At 36.5% G+C, this 17786-nt stretch overlaps 1 protein-coding gene across 2 annotated transcripts in view; it reads right to left on the reverse strand.

Moving 5' to 3' along the window:
* Nucleotides 1-17786, reverse strand: part of PRKACB (protein kinase cAMP-activated catalytic subunit beta) — a 142893-nt gene that overhangs the window by 84231 nt on the left and 40876 nt on the right. The window contains exon 1 of one of the 2 annotated variants that reach the window (XM_070786216.1): nucleotides 3616-3907. The exons of the other annotated variant lie outside the window; for it this stretch is intronic. Within the exon in view, the coding sequence (XP_070642317.1) occupies nucleotides 3616-3799 (184 nt within the window). The 5' untranslated portion in view covers nucleotides 3800-3907. Of the gene's footprint in view, nucleotides 1-3615; nucleotides 3908-17786 lie in introns of those variants that run through there. 2 annotated transcript variants of the gene reach the window in all.

Here is a 17786-nt window from a genome sequence, read left to right on the forward strand (position 1 = left end):
GTCAAGGAACAATGAAATAGTAGCTTAAAAATGTATAAGTAACTTTCTGTGGGAGTTTAGCACTGAAGAAGAAATTAGCATTAAGAAGAAGATGGAGCTTTCAAGTATACTGAAGAATGAATTTTGAGACTCAGAGGAGGAAAAGGTGACTGCAGCCATGAAATTAAAAGACACTTACTTCTTGGAAGGAAAGTTATGACCAACCTAGACAGAATATTAAAAAGCAGAGACATTACTTTGCCAGCAAAGGTCTGTCTAGTCAAGGCTATGGTTTTTCCAGCAGTCATGTATGGATGTGAGAGTTGGACTATAAAGAAGGCTGAACGCTGAAGAATTGATGCTTTTGAACTGTGGTGTTGGAGAAGACTCTTCAGAGTCCCTTGGACTGCAAGGAGATCCAACCCGTCTTCCTAAAGAAGATCAGTCCTGAATGTTCACTGGAAGGACTGATGTTGAAGCTGAAACTCCAATACTTTGGCCACCTGATGCAAAGAGCTGACTCATTTGAAAAGACCCTGATGCTGGGAAAGATTGAGGGCACGAGGAGAAGGGGATGACAGAGGATGAGACGGTTGGATGGTATCACCAACTCTATGGACATGAATTTTGGTAAACTCTGGGAGTTGGTGATGGACAGGGAGGCCTGGCGTGCTGTGGTTCATGGGGTCGCAAAGAGTTGGACACAACTGAGCGACTGAACTGAACTGAACTTAGCTCTGATTCTATCTGAAAAAAAGTCCATATACAAAATTGCTCATTTGTTCAATACAGTATTTTTATCTAAACTTCACTAATATGGATTTGTATCTGCCAGAGAAATAACCCATCAATTCACAGGAAAGAATATGTAAAGTATTTGATGGTATTCATCTATTCAGTGCTTAAAGTGTTGCAATTAGACATTAAATATATAAAGTCTGACATTTAAAATGTGCAAAACTTCCATCAAGTTCAGCATTGTATAACTCAACACACCATTTATGATCAAAGAAAGATTTAGAAGCTAACCATAACAAATTTGCTGGAAAGAAAACTCAGTGGAATGTCAATATTCCCTTTCATTCTGAGTTAGAATAAAAAGAATTCCTTCATGTTTTTGTTTTGAACTTCATGTACTTATATGTTCATGGAATCAGCTGTTAAATATTTATGTTATCAAACAGGAATTCCTGTTACTTTAGTAGTAAAAGATAAAACACATTTAAGGCACCTGGAAACCACTATATGGCCTTTATTTTTTGTTTCTTCTTAAATTTAATGTCATTGAAGAATAAAGAAACTTGTATTAAAATTGTTACATTTCATATATGCCTAAATTGATCATTATAATCTTTACTCAATAGTTCAGAAATCTAATTTTTACTAAAATTTAATGTAGTTTCTGTGCTTATCTTATTTCCTAAATAGAACTTTTGAAACAAGCATACTCAGAGAGCTTATCAGCAGGAGATATTACATTCTTTTTTCTTATCAAACAAATCATGCAAGTAAACTGTTCTAAATAGCATAAAGAATGTAGTTTGCATGAAAACTGCATACTGTCAAAGTGCCTTCCATAACTCACACTATAAATGAGTAAAAATTTGCGTTTCCACCAAAAATAAACCTTGGAATTTTGAAACAAAAGGATTCCTCTGTTTCTGTTGTATCCTTATTTTCTCCTCTACATCAAAACATTTCATAATAGGAAACCAGAACTCCACGCCTACCATACTCATCACTACATATATACAATTATTTTGTCTATGATATTCTGGGATATGAAATAGAAAGTGAAAGAATGCTTGATTAATGAACAGTCACTCTTTAAGTATTTCTTATATCACATCTATTATTTGAATGGCTACAAAGTTTGTACTTCATTTCACTGTGCACACACAGAAGTCGCTTAGTTGTGTCCGACTCTTTGCGACCCCATGGATTGTAGCCCACCAGGCTCCTCGGTCCATGGGATTTTCCAGGCATGAATACTGGAGTGGGTTGCTGTTTCCTTCTCACTGTGCACTATGATCCTATTATTTTGTGACATCACAATAAAGAAAAATGTTAACAGCATTTTATTTGTTTCTCCAAAAGAAATCATAGTTCCTGATATTACCTTCAGTTGCTAGATTTTAATATGTGTCTCAGAAAGTGTTATAAGCCCCACCCATTTTTTTAAATGTTGAGGGTACAGCTCAAACACAACTTTTCATTATTAAAAGCCCATGACATTCATTATTTGTGACACATTTACTAAATACCCTCTATTTGTAGAAATAGGGGCTACTGTACTAATCCAGTGCTGTCCTCATTCCTCATTGAATGTTTAATTAAAAGATCCCTGAAATGCATAAAAATGATTTCCAAAAGGCCTTAGGAGACTGCAATTTAACAGAACAAGGCTAGTAGAATGAACAGCAAACTTTTGTTGCTTGGTAAATTTTAATAATGTACTCCTATTTCAATATTCAACAGTTCATTACCTTCAAGATATTTGCAATTTCTCATTACCAACTTGCTACATAGTAAGGATTAATTATAAATCATCAAAATCTCTAGAAGGAAAAAAAGTACAAATACATGTTTTTTACTTTCTCCTTAATATAACTTAAAGGTAAAAAAAATTCTGACGTGATTAAAAAGAATTCAAATAAGCTTCCGTGGAACTATGAAGCTACTATATAAACAAAGGTATCAATTCTGCAAGCCATTCTTGTTCTGTTGTTGCTTTTTGAGCTGAGTTTTCTTAACTGCTATGGAGTATATAAACAGAAAGAGGCAAAACCTAGTGCTATTTGGTGATCAAAGACACTAAAAAGCACCAAGAGTAATTCTATTGTTCCTTTAATCAGAGGGACAAAAATACTGTGAGGAAGGTCCAAGGTGAGATGTGGAATGGCAGCATTGGTATTGTTTATAATTGAAATGTATCCTTTAAAAATTGCATGTCACAAAAAATCATTACGTATCACCATTTCAGCCAAGCAATAAGTCCAAACACTTTACCATGTCTGGAAAGAATGTGATGCATGCATAAACAAGTACCCTCCACTATAAGAAAGCTTCTGATATTTTTAATGTTATAAATGTAAGATTTCACATAGAATACATAGAGTAATCATAGTATGCTTTCATATTATAAATCCTGCTTGTTAAACTAAAGTAACTTTTACACATGCATTTAAAAATAAAATATGGCAAACATAATAAAAATTTAATTATAAATTCAAGGGTTCTTTTACCCCCTTTTGAATTTTAAGGCTTAAAATGTATGACATTTAAAAAAATAAACTGATTATCTCTCAAATGTAAGCATTTCACTTTTACATAAAAACAAAAAATAGAAACAAAACTATAATACACACTAGAAATTTAAATCTTGCAGAAAATTTTCCCACTGATACTCAATTTAACTGATTGTATTTAAAACAAAACCATGAGCTATATGATTCAGCTCAATTTATAATCAAGTTTTTGTGGATTTTTTTCAACTTTACCTTGCAAAATATATTTGTGCAAATTACAAAAAAGACAACTAAAAAACACCCCCATAGTTCTCTGAGTGATTCTAAAACTCCAATTAGTATTTTAGCTTCTAGTTACAATGTATCAAAAAACAAAAACAAAACTTACTTGATCTGTCCCATAAGGCAGTATGTTCAGAGAAATGAAGGCTGTCATTTTCCAGAGCTGTTTTCTGATCATGTGCAGTACCTTTGGAGTGTCTATGAAATAATCGGCTAGCAAAACCTTCCAATTTCTGAAGAGCAGTAGTACCTGTATATTGGTTACAGGGTACTTCTCTGTAAGCTGCCATTCACGTGTATTTACACTTAACTTATCGTAACTGAAAATATTTCCAGAAGGAGCTCAACAACTACTTACACAGAAGCTAAGAGCTATGCATGTGTCAAACTTCCTGTTTGCAGAGTATTCAAACCACTACTGCTGTTCTGTTTCCTGTTAATATAAAACAGCACATTACTGAGCCTTAAAACTGTCCAACTAGAGATGAAGATTTTAAAGACTTGCAATATCATCCTAAAAGGGTCTATGTTTGAGTGTTTTAATACTAACACACAGGTTAATAAGAACATTAAATATAAAGCTTTAAATACAAATAATAAGCTGAAAAAAATTTTAAAAAGAAAAACTATTTAAACATACATTACAACCCTATATAAATAACTGAAGGTCAAACCACTCTCTGAATATAATGTTTAAAAGATTGTATGGTTTTTTCCCCCAGCAAATCAGCTAATACAGACTAGTATAGACTTTATAGATCCTTATAAACAGTTAACTTTTCATTGAAAACTGGTATGGAACAGATATTGCAAAACATTAAAAAACAAACATAACTTTTAATGAAAAAAATGTGAACTATAATTTAAAAAACCTCAACATTGCTAACTCACTGACTTAAATCTAATACATACAGAAATTACAAAAACTTAGTATGGTAGTTGCTGCTGCTGCTGCTAAGTCACTTCAGTCATGTCCGACTCTGTGTGACCCCATAGACGGCAGCCCACTAGGCTCCTCTGTCCCTGGGATTCTTTGCTTACCAAACATAATTTGCTGACAAGTGGACATCAGCAGTACATTTTAAAACATTCTATGATTTGAAAAAATATTAAGATTTAAAATATATAAAATCAGTCACAGCAAGAAATTTCAATTGAGAGGGAAAAAATCCTTCTAGTTGACTGAGATATGTTCATTTCTAGACTTGACACTGAGGATTGCTCTTACCTGATCTCTTGATTTAGGGATCTCACTTTGAAACAGCTCCTTCAGGTAAAAGTAAACTGTCCATTTGCACAAAAAAGTAACCTGTGACATTTAAAAATGATTCGGGGTATTTGCCTTGTGACATTTTTATTTAAGGATGATAAGGGGGGAGGAAGGAGCGAAAGGAAAGATCTTTTAAAAAAAATCAAATGGGAGATGGAAGGGTGACTCGAGAGGGAGGGAATATGTGTATACCTATGGCTGATTCATGTTGAGGTTTGACAGAAAACAACAAAATTCTGTAAAGCGATTATCCTTCAATTAAAAAATAAATAAATTATAAAGTAATCTATCAAAAAATCTTATGATTTCCTGCCTACTGCTTAGCAAACAAAATAAATAGAAACAATAATGACAAGCAGAATAAAAAGGAATAATATGTAATCAAATTAGGATACCACACACACACACACACACACACACGCATACAAAGCAAACACTGACTAATGCATTTTGCCAAGAAAGAGCTCATTTGTGTACATTTTATTGTGTGCAATAAAATTAGTACCAATCTAAACAAACAGGCAACAGTATCTACAAGACCAAACTTCTTAAATTGTAGCTTTCTGAGAAATGTGTGTATATAATAGATAATTTCTTTATTAACAACCGACTTTACAGAAAACACACCATCAACAGGTGTCTACAGTCTTTAATAAACATCTATAGACTATTAGAGAAGGCAATGGCACCCCACTCCAGTACTCTTGCCTGGAAAATCCCATGGATGGAGGAGCCTGGTAGGCTGCAGTCCGTGGGGTCGCGAAGAGTCGGACACGACTGAGCGACTTCACTTTCCTTTTTCACTTTTATGCATTGGAGAAGGAAATGGCAACCCACTCCAGTGTTCTTGCCTGGAGATTCCCAGGGATGGGGGAGCCTGGTGGGCTGCTGTCTATGGGGTAGCACAGAGTCAGACATGACTGAAGTGACTTAGCTTAGCAGACTATGAGCTGTCTCTTTATGGGTGTAAAGTGGATAAAATTCCTGAATCTTTCACTTGCTTTCTTGGGATAAATTCTATTCATCCTCAAGGCTCAGCAAAGATGTCACCTCTTCATGGAATGTTTCCCACACATTTCCTGGAAAAGTAAACTGCTCTCTCCACTGTTTCCAATAATCTTGGAATTTTATGTTAAAATTTGTTTATAAATTTATGTCTCAAATTGTGCAATGCACATATTACATAATAAACATACATATAAAAGTATTCATTCATTTTTAATAAGTTAAAGGTCTAAGTAGAATCAAACACTTGAAAATATTTTACTTATGATAGGATCATATTTGTAAATTATCCAACAACCACCTAGCTGTTTATATATAGAGACAACAGCAATGGAAGTAATGTCATTTAACTTCTCTATTTAATCTGTTACAAAATTTTATTCATTCTTTGAGTTTCATTTTTATTAGTGCAAATGTGGATTTCTAAAATAACTTCTTTTCCCTTCTTCCAGCCACTCCTTGCAATCACTCATCTCTGACATATGAACCTCCCCAAATATTACACTCACAGTATTCCCTTGCCAAAAGTACAAGCTAATTCTAATATTTCAGCCCAAAATATTTGTTTTTAACACATGTCTAGCTAGACAGATCCAACATTGCTGGAGTTTTGTACAAATATTCCAGATTTCTAATTATAACACTCAGATTAATTTATTTAAAGCAATGTATAAACTTTATAACAAAATTACCATAGGAAGGAGGGGGAGGAGGTGGAGGAAGCAGAGAAGGGAGTAATCTTCAACATTTAAAATTTATCCTTTTTCTTCAATAAAACTCTTTTTTATGTTACAAAGTCCTTATAGAAAGCAAAATCTTTAGTCCTTACAGCAGTATTTCTATATATAGTAATGTGACCAGGAAGCTGTTGTTATATAAGTACTTAGGCAATTTGATTCTTACTACAAAGAACTCTACTGTCATCTACTGCTAGAAAGAAATAACTACAGCTTTAACTAAAACTGAGTTTCTTCATAATTCAAATTAATCTTAAGAAGTATTTTGCTTGTTACCCTGATAGTATTTTCATAACCTGAATTTGTGCTAAGATGTCTAGCCATCTACCCAAAACTTGCTGTAACAACATATCTTATATTCTATTAATAGTTTAAATAATGTATGATAATAAATTATACCAGGGCTTCCCTGGTAGCTCAGATGGTAAAGAATCTGCCTGCATTGCTGGAGACCTGGGTTTGATCCCTGGGTCGGGAAGATCTCCTGGAGAAGAGAAGGCAAACCACTCCAGCATTCTCGCCTGGAGAATCCCATGGACAGACCATGGGATCACAAAGAGTCTGACATGACTAAGCGACTAACACTTTCACTACGATAATAAAACTAGAGAGTAATCAACCTAGAAGTTATAAAATCTTTACTATTCATTCTACATTAATTCTAAAATTCATAATAATTTTCAGAGTTGAACCTCCTTTGATTGCCATATCACAAAATATTGCTTTATTTCTGATGTTTAATAATAGTAATGATGATACCTTACATTTACAAAAACCTTTTACAACATATAAAATGGTTTCCACTGATTTCAAAAGAAGCAAACAGGACAGGTATTATTATCCTTATTTTAAGATTAGAAAACAAACATATAAAATATTAAGTGACTTGCCAAAAGTCACCTATGTCCTCTGCTTCCTGCTGCTGCTGCTGCTAAGTTGCTTCAGTCGTGTCCGACTCTGTGAGACCCCATCAAGGTTATCTGTACTGACAAAATGATTCCCACAGTAAAGACTTTTTCAAACAAGGGTAGGGAAGTAGAGATTAATGGCTAGTAGGAGATGGAAATAGTTTCCAAAGTCTGAGATTCTGCTACGAGAAAATGTTCATTCAGATGGTTACCTTATTAGCCATGCAATTTCACTGTCCACATTTATGTTTATAATCATGTTGGGGCCAAGTAGAACTATATACTTTAGAGTTTGAAGGTTAAATTAAAAAACAAACAAACATGGAAGCATATTTGATACGTAAATAATATATCTGCTGCAGGCAGAGAGGAAATGATATGACCATGACCCCTGCTATACAAACAAAGGTTTTGGAGTAATAGTTTTGCCTTTCCCAAAATGGATTCATACCTTTTATAAGTGAATTCAACTATTTAAGACTGGCTGATTGCATTTAGCACAGCATAACAACAGAGGTTCATCCATGTTGTGTTTTTCAATAGCTTACTAATTTTTTATTGACTAGTACTCCACTGTATGGACTTACCACAATTTATATATACATGTACAATCAAATTGCCTTTGCACCTTTGTCAAAAATCAGTTACCCATAACTGAGTAGGTCTATTCTAGATTTTCTACATTGTTCTACTGACCTATGTGCCAGTTCTTTCATCAGTGGGATACTGTGTTGGGTACTGTATCTTTTAAGTAAGTCTTCAAACTGATTGTATAAATCTTTCAACATTTTTTTGTAAATTGTTTTGGCTATTATAGTTTCTTAACTTCTCTATATAAATTTTAAAAGTTTGTCCATGTCTACAAAAAGAATGTTGCTAGAACTTAATTGAGATTGTTTATTGAGAGAAATGATAACAAGAGGTTGAGTCTTTCAATCCATGATCATATCGTATCTCATTTTTCAGGGCCTTTGGTTTCCTTCATCAATGTTTTATATTTTTCAGCCTACAGATCCTGTACATATTTTGTCAGTCTTATACCTAAGTACTTACTGCTCTTTAATTGGAGCTATTATAAGTGGTACTTTGAAAGATGTTTGCAGCTGTTCGTTGCTAGTATATTGAAATATGACTTATTTTTGTATGCTAACCTTGTGTACTGGAACATGGCTAAACCCACTTATTAAGCTTTGGGGATCTTTTCCTTTTGTAGATTGCTTGAGATTTTCTTTGTAGAAAATTGTTACCTTTGAACAGATACAGTTTGGTTTATTTTTCCTTTTTAATTCCTTTGTTATTTACTTTTCTTGCCATACTGTACTGCCTAGGACTTCCGGGAACACGTTAAACAAGTGGTAAGACTGAACATTCTTGCCTTATTCCCAATCTTAGGAACAAAGGGTTCAGTTTCTCATCATTAATTTTGATGTGAGCTGTAGAAATTTTTTGTAGATGCTCCGTACTGAGATAAAGAACTTCACTTGTAATCCTAGTTAGCTGAGTGCTTATATAAAAAGGATGAATTTTATTAAATGGTTTTTCACATTTGTTGGTTTGATCATATGGCTTTAGTCTTCTTTAGTCTGCTAATATGGTGGATAACAGTTACTAATTTTCAAACATTCAGAAAATGAAGATCATGGCATCCGGTCCCATCACTTCATGAGAAATAGATGGAGAAACAGTGGAAACAGTGTCAGACTTTATTTTGGGGGGCTCCAAAATCACTGCAGATGGTGACTGCAGCAATGAAATTAAAAGACGCTTACTCCTTGGAAGGAAAGTTATGACCAACCTAGATAGCATATTCAAAAGCAGAGACATTACTTTGCCAACAAAGGTCCGTCTAGTCAAGGCTATGGTTTTTCCTGTGGTCATGTATGGATGTGAGAGTTGGACTGTGAAGAAGGCTGAGAACCAAAGAATTGATGCTTTTGAACTGTGGTGTTGGAGAAGACTCTTGAGAGTCCCTTGGACTGCAAGGAGATCCAACCAGTCCATTCTGAAGGAGATTAGCCCTGGGATTTCTTTGGAAGGAATGATGCTAAAGCTGAAACTCCAGTACTTTGGCCACCTCATGCGAAGAGTTGACTCATTGGAAAAAACTCTGATGCTGGGAGGGATTGGGGGCAGGAGGAGAAGGGGACGATGGAGGATGAGATGGCCGGATGGCATCGCTGACTCGATGGACGTGAGCCTAGGTGAACTCAGGGAGCTGGTGATGGACAGGGAGGCCTGGCGTGCTGTGATTCATGGGGTTGCAAAGAGTCGGACACGACTGAACAACTGAACTGAACTGAACTGAAACCAGACTTGAATTGCCAACATAAATACCTCTTGGTCTTGGTGTACTATTCTTTTTCTAAATCGCTGAATTCAATTTAGTAATATTTTATTAAAGATTGGTATATGTTTACAAGATATATTGTTTTGAAGTTTTATTTTTATGTACAGTCTTTGCATGATTTTGACATCAGATTAAGAAAGGCTGCATAAAATAGAGGATTCTTTTATTGAATTTTTATTATCTTTTTTTATTAGAAGGATAATTGATTTACAGAACCTAATTGTTTTCTGCCAAATATCAACATGAATCAGCCATAGATTTACATATGTCCCCTCCCTCTTGAATTTCCCTCCCATCTCCTCCCCCATCATATCCCTCTAGACTGTTTCAGAGTCCCTATTTGAGCTCCCTGAGTCATACAGCAAATTCCCATTAGATATCTATTTTATTTATGGTATTGTAAGTTTCCATGTTACTCTCTCCATACATCTCACCCTCTTCTTCCTCCCCTCTTCCCCATGTCCATAAGTCTGTTCCCTATGTCTGTTTCTCCATTGTTGTGCTACAAATAAATTTATCAATTCCATCTTATTAGATTCCATATATATGCAGTAGTATACGATATTTATCTTTCTCTTTCTGACTTACTTCACCTCTGTATAATAGGCTATAGGTTTGTCCATCTCATTAGAACTGACTCAAATATGTTCCTTTTTTTGGCTGAGTAAGATAATCACGTTGGTGTGATCACTCACCTAGAGCCAGACATCCTGGAATGTGAAGTCAAGTGGGCCTTAGAAAGCATCACTACTAACAAAGCTAGTGGAGGTGATGGAATCCAGTTGAGCTATTTCAAATCCTGAAAGATGATGCTGTGAAAGTGCTGCACTCAATATGCCAGCAAATATGGAAAACTCAGCAGTGGCTACAGGACTGGAAAAGGTCAGTTTTCATTCCAATCCCAAAGAAAGGCAATACCAAAGAATGCTCAAACTACCACACAATTGCACTCATCTCACGTGCTAGTAAAGTAATGCTCAAAATTCTCCAAGCCATGTTTCAGCAATACATGAACCATGAACTTCCAGATGTTCAAGCTGGCTTTAGAAAAGGCAGAGGAACCAGAGATCAAATTGCCAACATCCGCTGGATCATGGAAAAAGCAAGAGAGTTCCAGAAAAATATCTATTTCTGCTTTATTGACTATGCCAAAGCCTTTGACTGTGTGGATCACAATAAACTGTGAAAAATTCTTCAAGAGATGGGAATACCAGACCACCTGATCTGCCTCTTGAGAAATCTGTATGCAGGTCAGGAAGCAACAGTTAGAACTGGACATGGAACAACAGACTGGTTCCAAGAAGGAAAAGGAGTACGTCAAGGCTGTATATTGTCACCCAGCTTATTTAACTTATATGCAGAGTACATCATGAGAAATGCTGGACTGGAAGAAGCACAAGCTGGAATCAAGATTGCCAGGAGAAATATCAATAACCTCAGATATGCAGATGATACCACCCTTATGGCAGAAAGTGAAGAGGAACTCAAAAGCCTCTTGATGAAAGTGAAAGAGGAGAGTGAAAAAGTTGGCTTAAAGCTCAACATTCAGAAAACGAAGATCATGGCATCCGGTCCCATCACTTCATGGGAAGTAGGTGGGGAAACAGTGGAAACAGTGTCAGACTTTATTTTTCTGGGCTCCAAAATCACTGCAGATGGTGACTGCAGCAATGAAATTAAAAGACGCTTACCCCGTGGAAGGAAAGTTATGACCAACCTAGACAGCATGTTCAAAAGCAGAGACATTACTTTGCCAACAAAGGTCTGTCTAGTCAAGGCTATGGTTTTTCCTGTGGTCATGTATGGATGTGAGAGTTGGACTGTGAAGAAGGTTGAGCGCCGAAAAATTGATGCTTTTGAACTGTGGTGTTGGAGAAGACTCTTGACAGTGCCTTGGACTGCAAGGAGATCCAACCAGTCCATTCTGAAGGAGATCAGCCCTGGGATTTCTTTGGAAGGAATGATGCTAAAGCTGAAATTCCAGTACTTTGGCTACCTCATGCGAAGAGTTGACTCATTGGAAAAAACTCTGATGCTGGGAGGGATTGGGCCAGGAGGAGAAGGGGACGATGTAGGATGAGATGGCTGGATGGCATCGCTGACTCGATGGACGTGAGTCTGAGTGAACTCTGGGAGTTGGTGATGAACAGGGAGGCCTGGCGTGCTGCGATTCATGGGGTCGCAAAGAGTCGGACACGACTCAGCGACTGAACTGAACTGAACTGAAACTTATTTTAGAATAGTTTTAGATTTACAGAAAAAATTGCTAAGATACTAGTACAGACAGGTACCATATACCCAACATCAGTTTCCATTATTATCAACATCTCACATTAACATGGTAGATTTGTACAGTTAATAAACCAATATTAATACCGTATTGTTACTAAAGTCCAAAGTTTACTCAGATTTCCTTTTTCAGTTTTTACCTAATTTCCTTTCCTGTTCCAGGATCTCCTCTAGGATACTGCATTACATTTAGTGTTCAAGTCTCCTTAGGCACTTCTTGGCTGTGATGGTTTCTCCAACTCTCCTTGCTTTGATGATCTTGACAATTTTCAGCTTTGGTCATGTATGTTGTAGAGTATACCTCTGTTGGTATTTGTGTGATTTTTTTTTATGATTAGCTAGGGTTATGGTTCTTAATAAGAGGAAGAGGACAACAGAAGCAAAGTTGCATTTATATCATATCAAAGCTATATACTATCAACAAGGCTTATCACTATGGATGCTGACCTGGATGCATTGATCACCTAGCTGAAGTAGTTATCAGGTGACTTCACTTATAATTACTTTTCCCCGTTTCTTTCCATACTGTACTCTTTGAAATAAACTCACTATGCCCAGGGCACACTTCAAGAATAGGGAGTTATACTATCTCATTGAAGGCATAGTGGAATTCTGCCTAGGAAATGTATCTCTTCTGCCTATTTATTTATTCAATCACTTATTAACATCAACATGAACTCATGGATATTTATTCTATACTTTGGACCCTAATCCAATACTACATTATTTTGTTGTTAAAATTACTCAAGCTTTGAGCACTGGAAACTCAATTGCCTCTATGTCTTTTGACACGTAATCGTGTGTGCATACACACATGTGCATGCATGCGTATTTGAGCACTTACTTATTTTCTACCACTATAAAATGCTGCCGCTGCTGCTAAGTCACTATAAAATGGGCCATGCTCATTTTCTGTACTTACTGCTCCAGTCCCCAAATCAGTCATTTCTCCAATAAGCCCTACTTCCTTTACTAGAGCATAGTATTAGAAATCAAGACTTTCAAACTAGGTGTGCTTACAGCTACTGGGATGTTGTTGCTTCCAGGCCCTCTTAGCTGTGAAAGAGAGAAATGTATGTGAATACTAACATATATATATATCCATTTTTATAAATATTTCTATATGTAACCACCTACATCTAAAGTAAGATAAACATAAGTTCTTCCTGGTACTGCTAACTCTAATTCATTACTCTACAATTCATTTTAGCTTCCTCCCTTGCTTACCTGAAAACTCCCACTTCAATAGTGAAACTTGGCTTCCACCATGAGCCATCCATTTACTTACTTGTTTAATTTCAGTATACACACATGGCAACACCAGCATTGTGAATCTGATCCAGTTAAAAACGTTATCCCCATGGGAAACAACTTTATCAACCAGAGTACACTACTATGCAGTTTCTTTAGCCTCTGCTATTAGAGACTCTACTTACTTCCAAATTTACTTAGGTCAGCACCTACTGTGTCATGTTTAGTGAAGCTGTTTCACACATTTGTAATACAGTTAGAATGTTTTCTCACATTCTGCCTTTCATTCTTGGATTCCTCAGCCTATTAAATGATTTCTTTTTAATTTTGCGTACATTAAAGTTTACTCTTTGTACTTCAAAAGCTATAGGTTTGAATAAATACATACTGTCATGTATCCACAATTATGCATCATACAGAATAAACTACCACCTTAGTATTAATAAATCTCCAACACATCCCTATCTTTGGCACCTCCTGACTTTTTTTTTATAATTACCAGAAATTTGCCTTTTCCAGAATGTCATTTAACTCAAATCATACTCCATAGAATCTCTCAGACTGTAATCACTTAGCAGTATGCATTTAAAATTTGTACGTATCTTTTTGTGCCTTTACAGTTCATTTGTTAATAATCATTGAATAATTTTCCATTATATGGATATACCACAGCTTGTTTATACATTTACCTACTGAAGGATATTTCGGTTGCTTCTAGTTTTCAGCAATCATGAATAACACTGCCACCATCTTTCATGTGCAGGTTGTTGTGTGAACATAGTATTTAAATCTCTGTAATAAATTCCCAGGAGTGTGACTGCTAGATTGTAGAACGACTATGTTTAGCTTTCCAAGAAATTGCCAAAATGGCTATACCACTTTTCATTACTACTAGCAATAAAAATGAACTTCCAGATGATCAAGCTGGCTTTAGAAAAGGCAGAGGAACCAGAGGCCAAATTGCCAAAATCCACTGGATCATCAAAAAAGCAAGAAATGTCCAGAAAAACGTCTATTTCTGGTTTACTGACTATGCCAAAGCCTTTGACTGTGTGGATCACAACAGACTGTGGGAAATTCTGAAAGAGATGGGAATACCAGACCACCTGACCTGCCTCTTGAGAAACCTATATGCAGGTCAGGAAGCAACAGTTAGAAGTGGACATGGAACAGACTGATTCCAAATAGGAAAAGGAGTACATCAAGGCTGTATATTGTCACCCTGCTTATTTAACTTATATGCAGAGTACATCATGAGAAACGCTGGACTGGAAGAAGCACAAGCTAGGATCAAGTTTGCTGGGAGAAACATCAATAACCTCAGATATTCAGATGACACCCCCCTTATGGCGGAAAGTGAAGAGGAACTAAAGAGCCTCTTGATGAAAGCAAAAGAGGAGAGTGAAAAAATTGGCTTAAAGCTCAACATTCAGAAAACGAAGATCATGGCATCCGGTCCCATCACTTCATGGCAAACAGATGGGGAAACAGTGGCTGACTTCATTTTTTTGGGCTCCAAAATCACTGCAGATGGTGACTGCAGCCATGAAATTAAAAGAGGCTTGCTCCTTGGAAGGAAAGTTATGACCAACCTAGACAGCATATTAAAAAGCAGAGACATTACTTTCCCAACAAAGGTCCATCTAATCAAGGTCATGGTTTCTCCAGTAGTCATGTAAGGATGTGAGAGTTGGACTATAAAGAAAGCTGAGCGCTGAAGAATTGATGTTTTTAAACTGTCGTGTTGGAGAAGACTCTTGAGAGTTCCTTGGACTGCAAGGAGACCCAAGCAGTCCATCCTAAAGGAGATCAGTCCTGGGTGTTCATTGGAAGGACTGATGTTGAAGCTGAAACTCCAGTACTTTGGCCACCTGATGCGAAGAGCTGACTCATTCGAAAAGACCCTGATGCTGGGAAAGACTGGGGGCAGGAAGAGAAAGGGACAACAGAGGATGAGATGGTTGGATGGCATCACCAACTCAATGGACATGAGTTTGTGTAAACTCCGGGAGTTGGTGATGCACAGGGAGGCCGGCGTGCTCCAGTCCATGGGGTCACAAAGAGTTGGACAAGACTGAGCGACTGAACTGAACTGAAGCGCTAAAAAGTTCCTATTGCTCTGCATCCTTGTCAGGAATTTGCAGTTGTGTGTGTGTGTATGTGTTTAATTATTCTAATTCTAAAAGATGTACAGTGGTATCTCATTGTTGTTTTAACTTTCAAATCCGTAGTAACAAAGTTAAGCATCTTTTCATATGCTTATATGCCATCTTTAGGGAATTTAGATGATTATTTTTTCCAGTGCATGCATTCAAGGTTATAAATTGCCTTCTAAGTACTGCTTTTTCTAAATCCCCCAAATTTTGATAAGTTGTATTTTTATAATAAAAAATTAGTTCAAATTTTTTTTTAAAATTTCTCAAGACCTCGTCTTTTGACCCATGTATTACTTAGATGTAAGGTCTGTAATTAACTTCCAAGTATTTGGAAATTTTTCTAGCTTACTTTTTATAATCAGTTTTTCATTCAGTTCCATTGTGATCTACAAATATACTTTGCATGAGTACTATTTTTTAAACTTTCAAGGTGTGGTATACAGCCCATAATGTGCTCTATCTTGGTGAATTTTCCATGCAAGTTGGAGAAGAATGTAGATTCTGTTGAAACGACAAAATCTACATTCTGTTAAATATGTTGTTGGCATATTCTATACATGTTATTAGCTCAAGTTGACTAATTGATAGTGTTGTAGGTCATCAACATACTTACTGATTTTTATGCCTGCTTGGCATATCAAGTATCAAAACAGGGATCTAAGTCTCCAACTATAATAGTGCATCTGTCTATTTTTCCTTTCAATTCTATCTGCTTTTGCCTCATGTATTTTGACACTCTGTTGTTAAAAGCTAATTTTTAGAATTGTTAAAACTTGGAGAACTGACCACCAAATCATTATATAATGTTCCTTTGTATTCCTCATAATTTTCATTGTTCTAAAATATGCTTTGTCTAAAATTAATATAGGTAATCCAAGTAACTTTTGGTTAGCGATAACATGGCATATCTTTTCTCCTTTCATTTTCTTTTGTCAGGTAGATAAAAAAAAAGGGAGTCCAAGATAGTGCAATCACACAAATGGAGAACAAGCCTATAAGAGGGGAATCAAGAACCTGAATGAGAACCTGTGGTCATGGGTATAACCAGTCAGGTGAATGCTGGTACCAACCCCTCCCTATTTGCATAGGACCTAAACTGGGAAAACACACCCTCTCCTGTGACTAGTCCTGGCTGTAACCAATCAGGTGAACACTGGTACCCATCCCCTATTTTGCATACAGTGTAACCAATCAGGAACCATGGGGAGGAGACAAGAAGTATAAAAGGGGGAGCCAAGAAGACACGGAGCTGCCTCCTGGGCCACTGTGCCCTTGCCTCGTGGTAGCCTGCTGCCCAGTTGACCTGTAACTAAGTTGTAACTAGCTTGTCCTAGGAGAAGGCAACGGCAACCCACTCCAGTACTCTTGCCTGGAAAATCCCATGGACGGAGGGGCCTGGTGGGCTGCAGTCCATGGGGTCGCTAGGAGTCGGAAAGGACTGAGCGACTTCACTTTCACTTTTCACTTTCATGCATTGGAGAAGGAAATGGCAACCCACTCCAGTGTTCTTGCCTGGAGAATCCCAGGGACGGGGGAGCCTGGTGGGCTGCCATCTATGGGGTCGCACAGAGTCGGACACGACTGAAGCGACTCAGCAGCAGCAGCAGCAGCTTGTCCTAGGAACACAGCCTGCTGCCCACTTAATACAAATCCTGCCTCTTTGAGCTACAAGTGGTCCAGCCTTCCAAATCTTTGTTAGGAGGAGACAAGATCCAAGAGAGAGAAATATAACAACCTGACACTTTTTACCTGATTCCTTGTATTTAAAGTGAATTTCTTACAAGCAACAGATAGCTGGGTCTTCTTTTTTTATACATGAGGGTCTTGTTTTTTAATCCACTCTGACAATCTCTTTTGATGTATTTATACCATTCATATTTAAAGTGACTGTTGAAATAGATTAATATTCACTGTTGTTTGTAACTGTTTCCTACTTCTTGTAGCACTTTTCTTTTTTTCCCCTATTTTTCTGCTTCCTCTGATTTTATTTGATGTTTTATACAATTTTAATCTCCTCTCAACACATCAATTATACTTCTTTTCAAAATTTTTTAGTTGTTGTCCTAGTGTTTGCAATATACATTTTTAACTGAATTAAGTCCATCTTTAAATAACAGTATATTGCTTCATTTGTAGTGCAGCTACATTCTAACAGTGTATTCCCAAGTCCTTTCTCTTATCCCTTATGACACTGCTGTCATTCATCTCCCTTAGCCATATGCTAGAATCACCTGTATATTGTTACCATTATTAAACAGTTGCCTTTTAGAGCAATGATGAATAAGAAAAGATTTTTATTTTACCTTCACTTTTA

Source organism: Bos indicus, chromosome 3, assembly GCF_029378745.1.
Source record: "Bos indicus isolate NIAB-ARS_2022 breed Sahiwal x Tharparkar chromosome 3, NIAB-ARS_B.indTharparkar_mat_pri_1.0, whole genome shotgun sequence".
NCBI lineage: Eukaryota > Metazoa > Chordata > Mammalia > Artiodactyla > Bovidae > Bos > Bos indicus.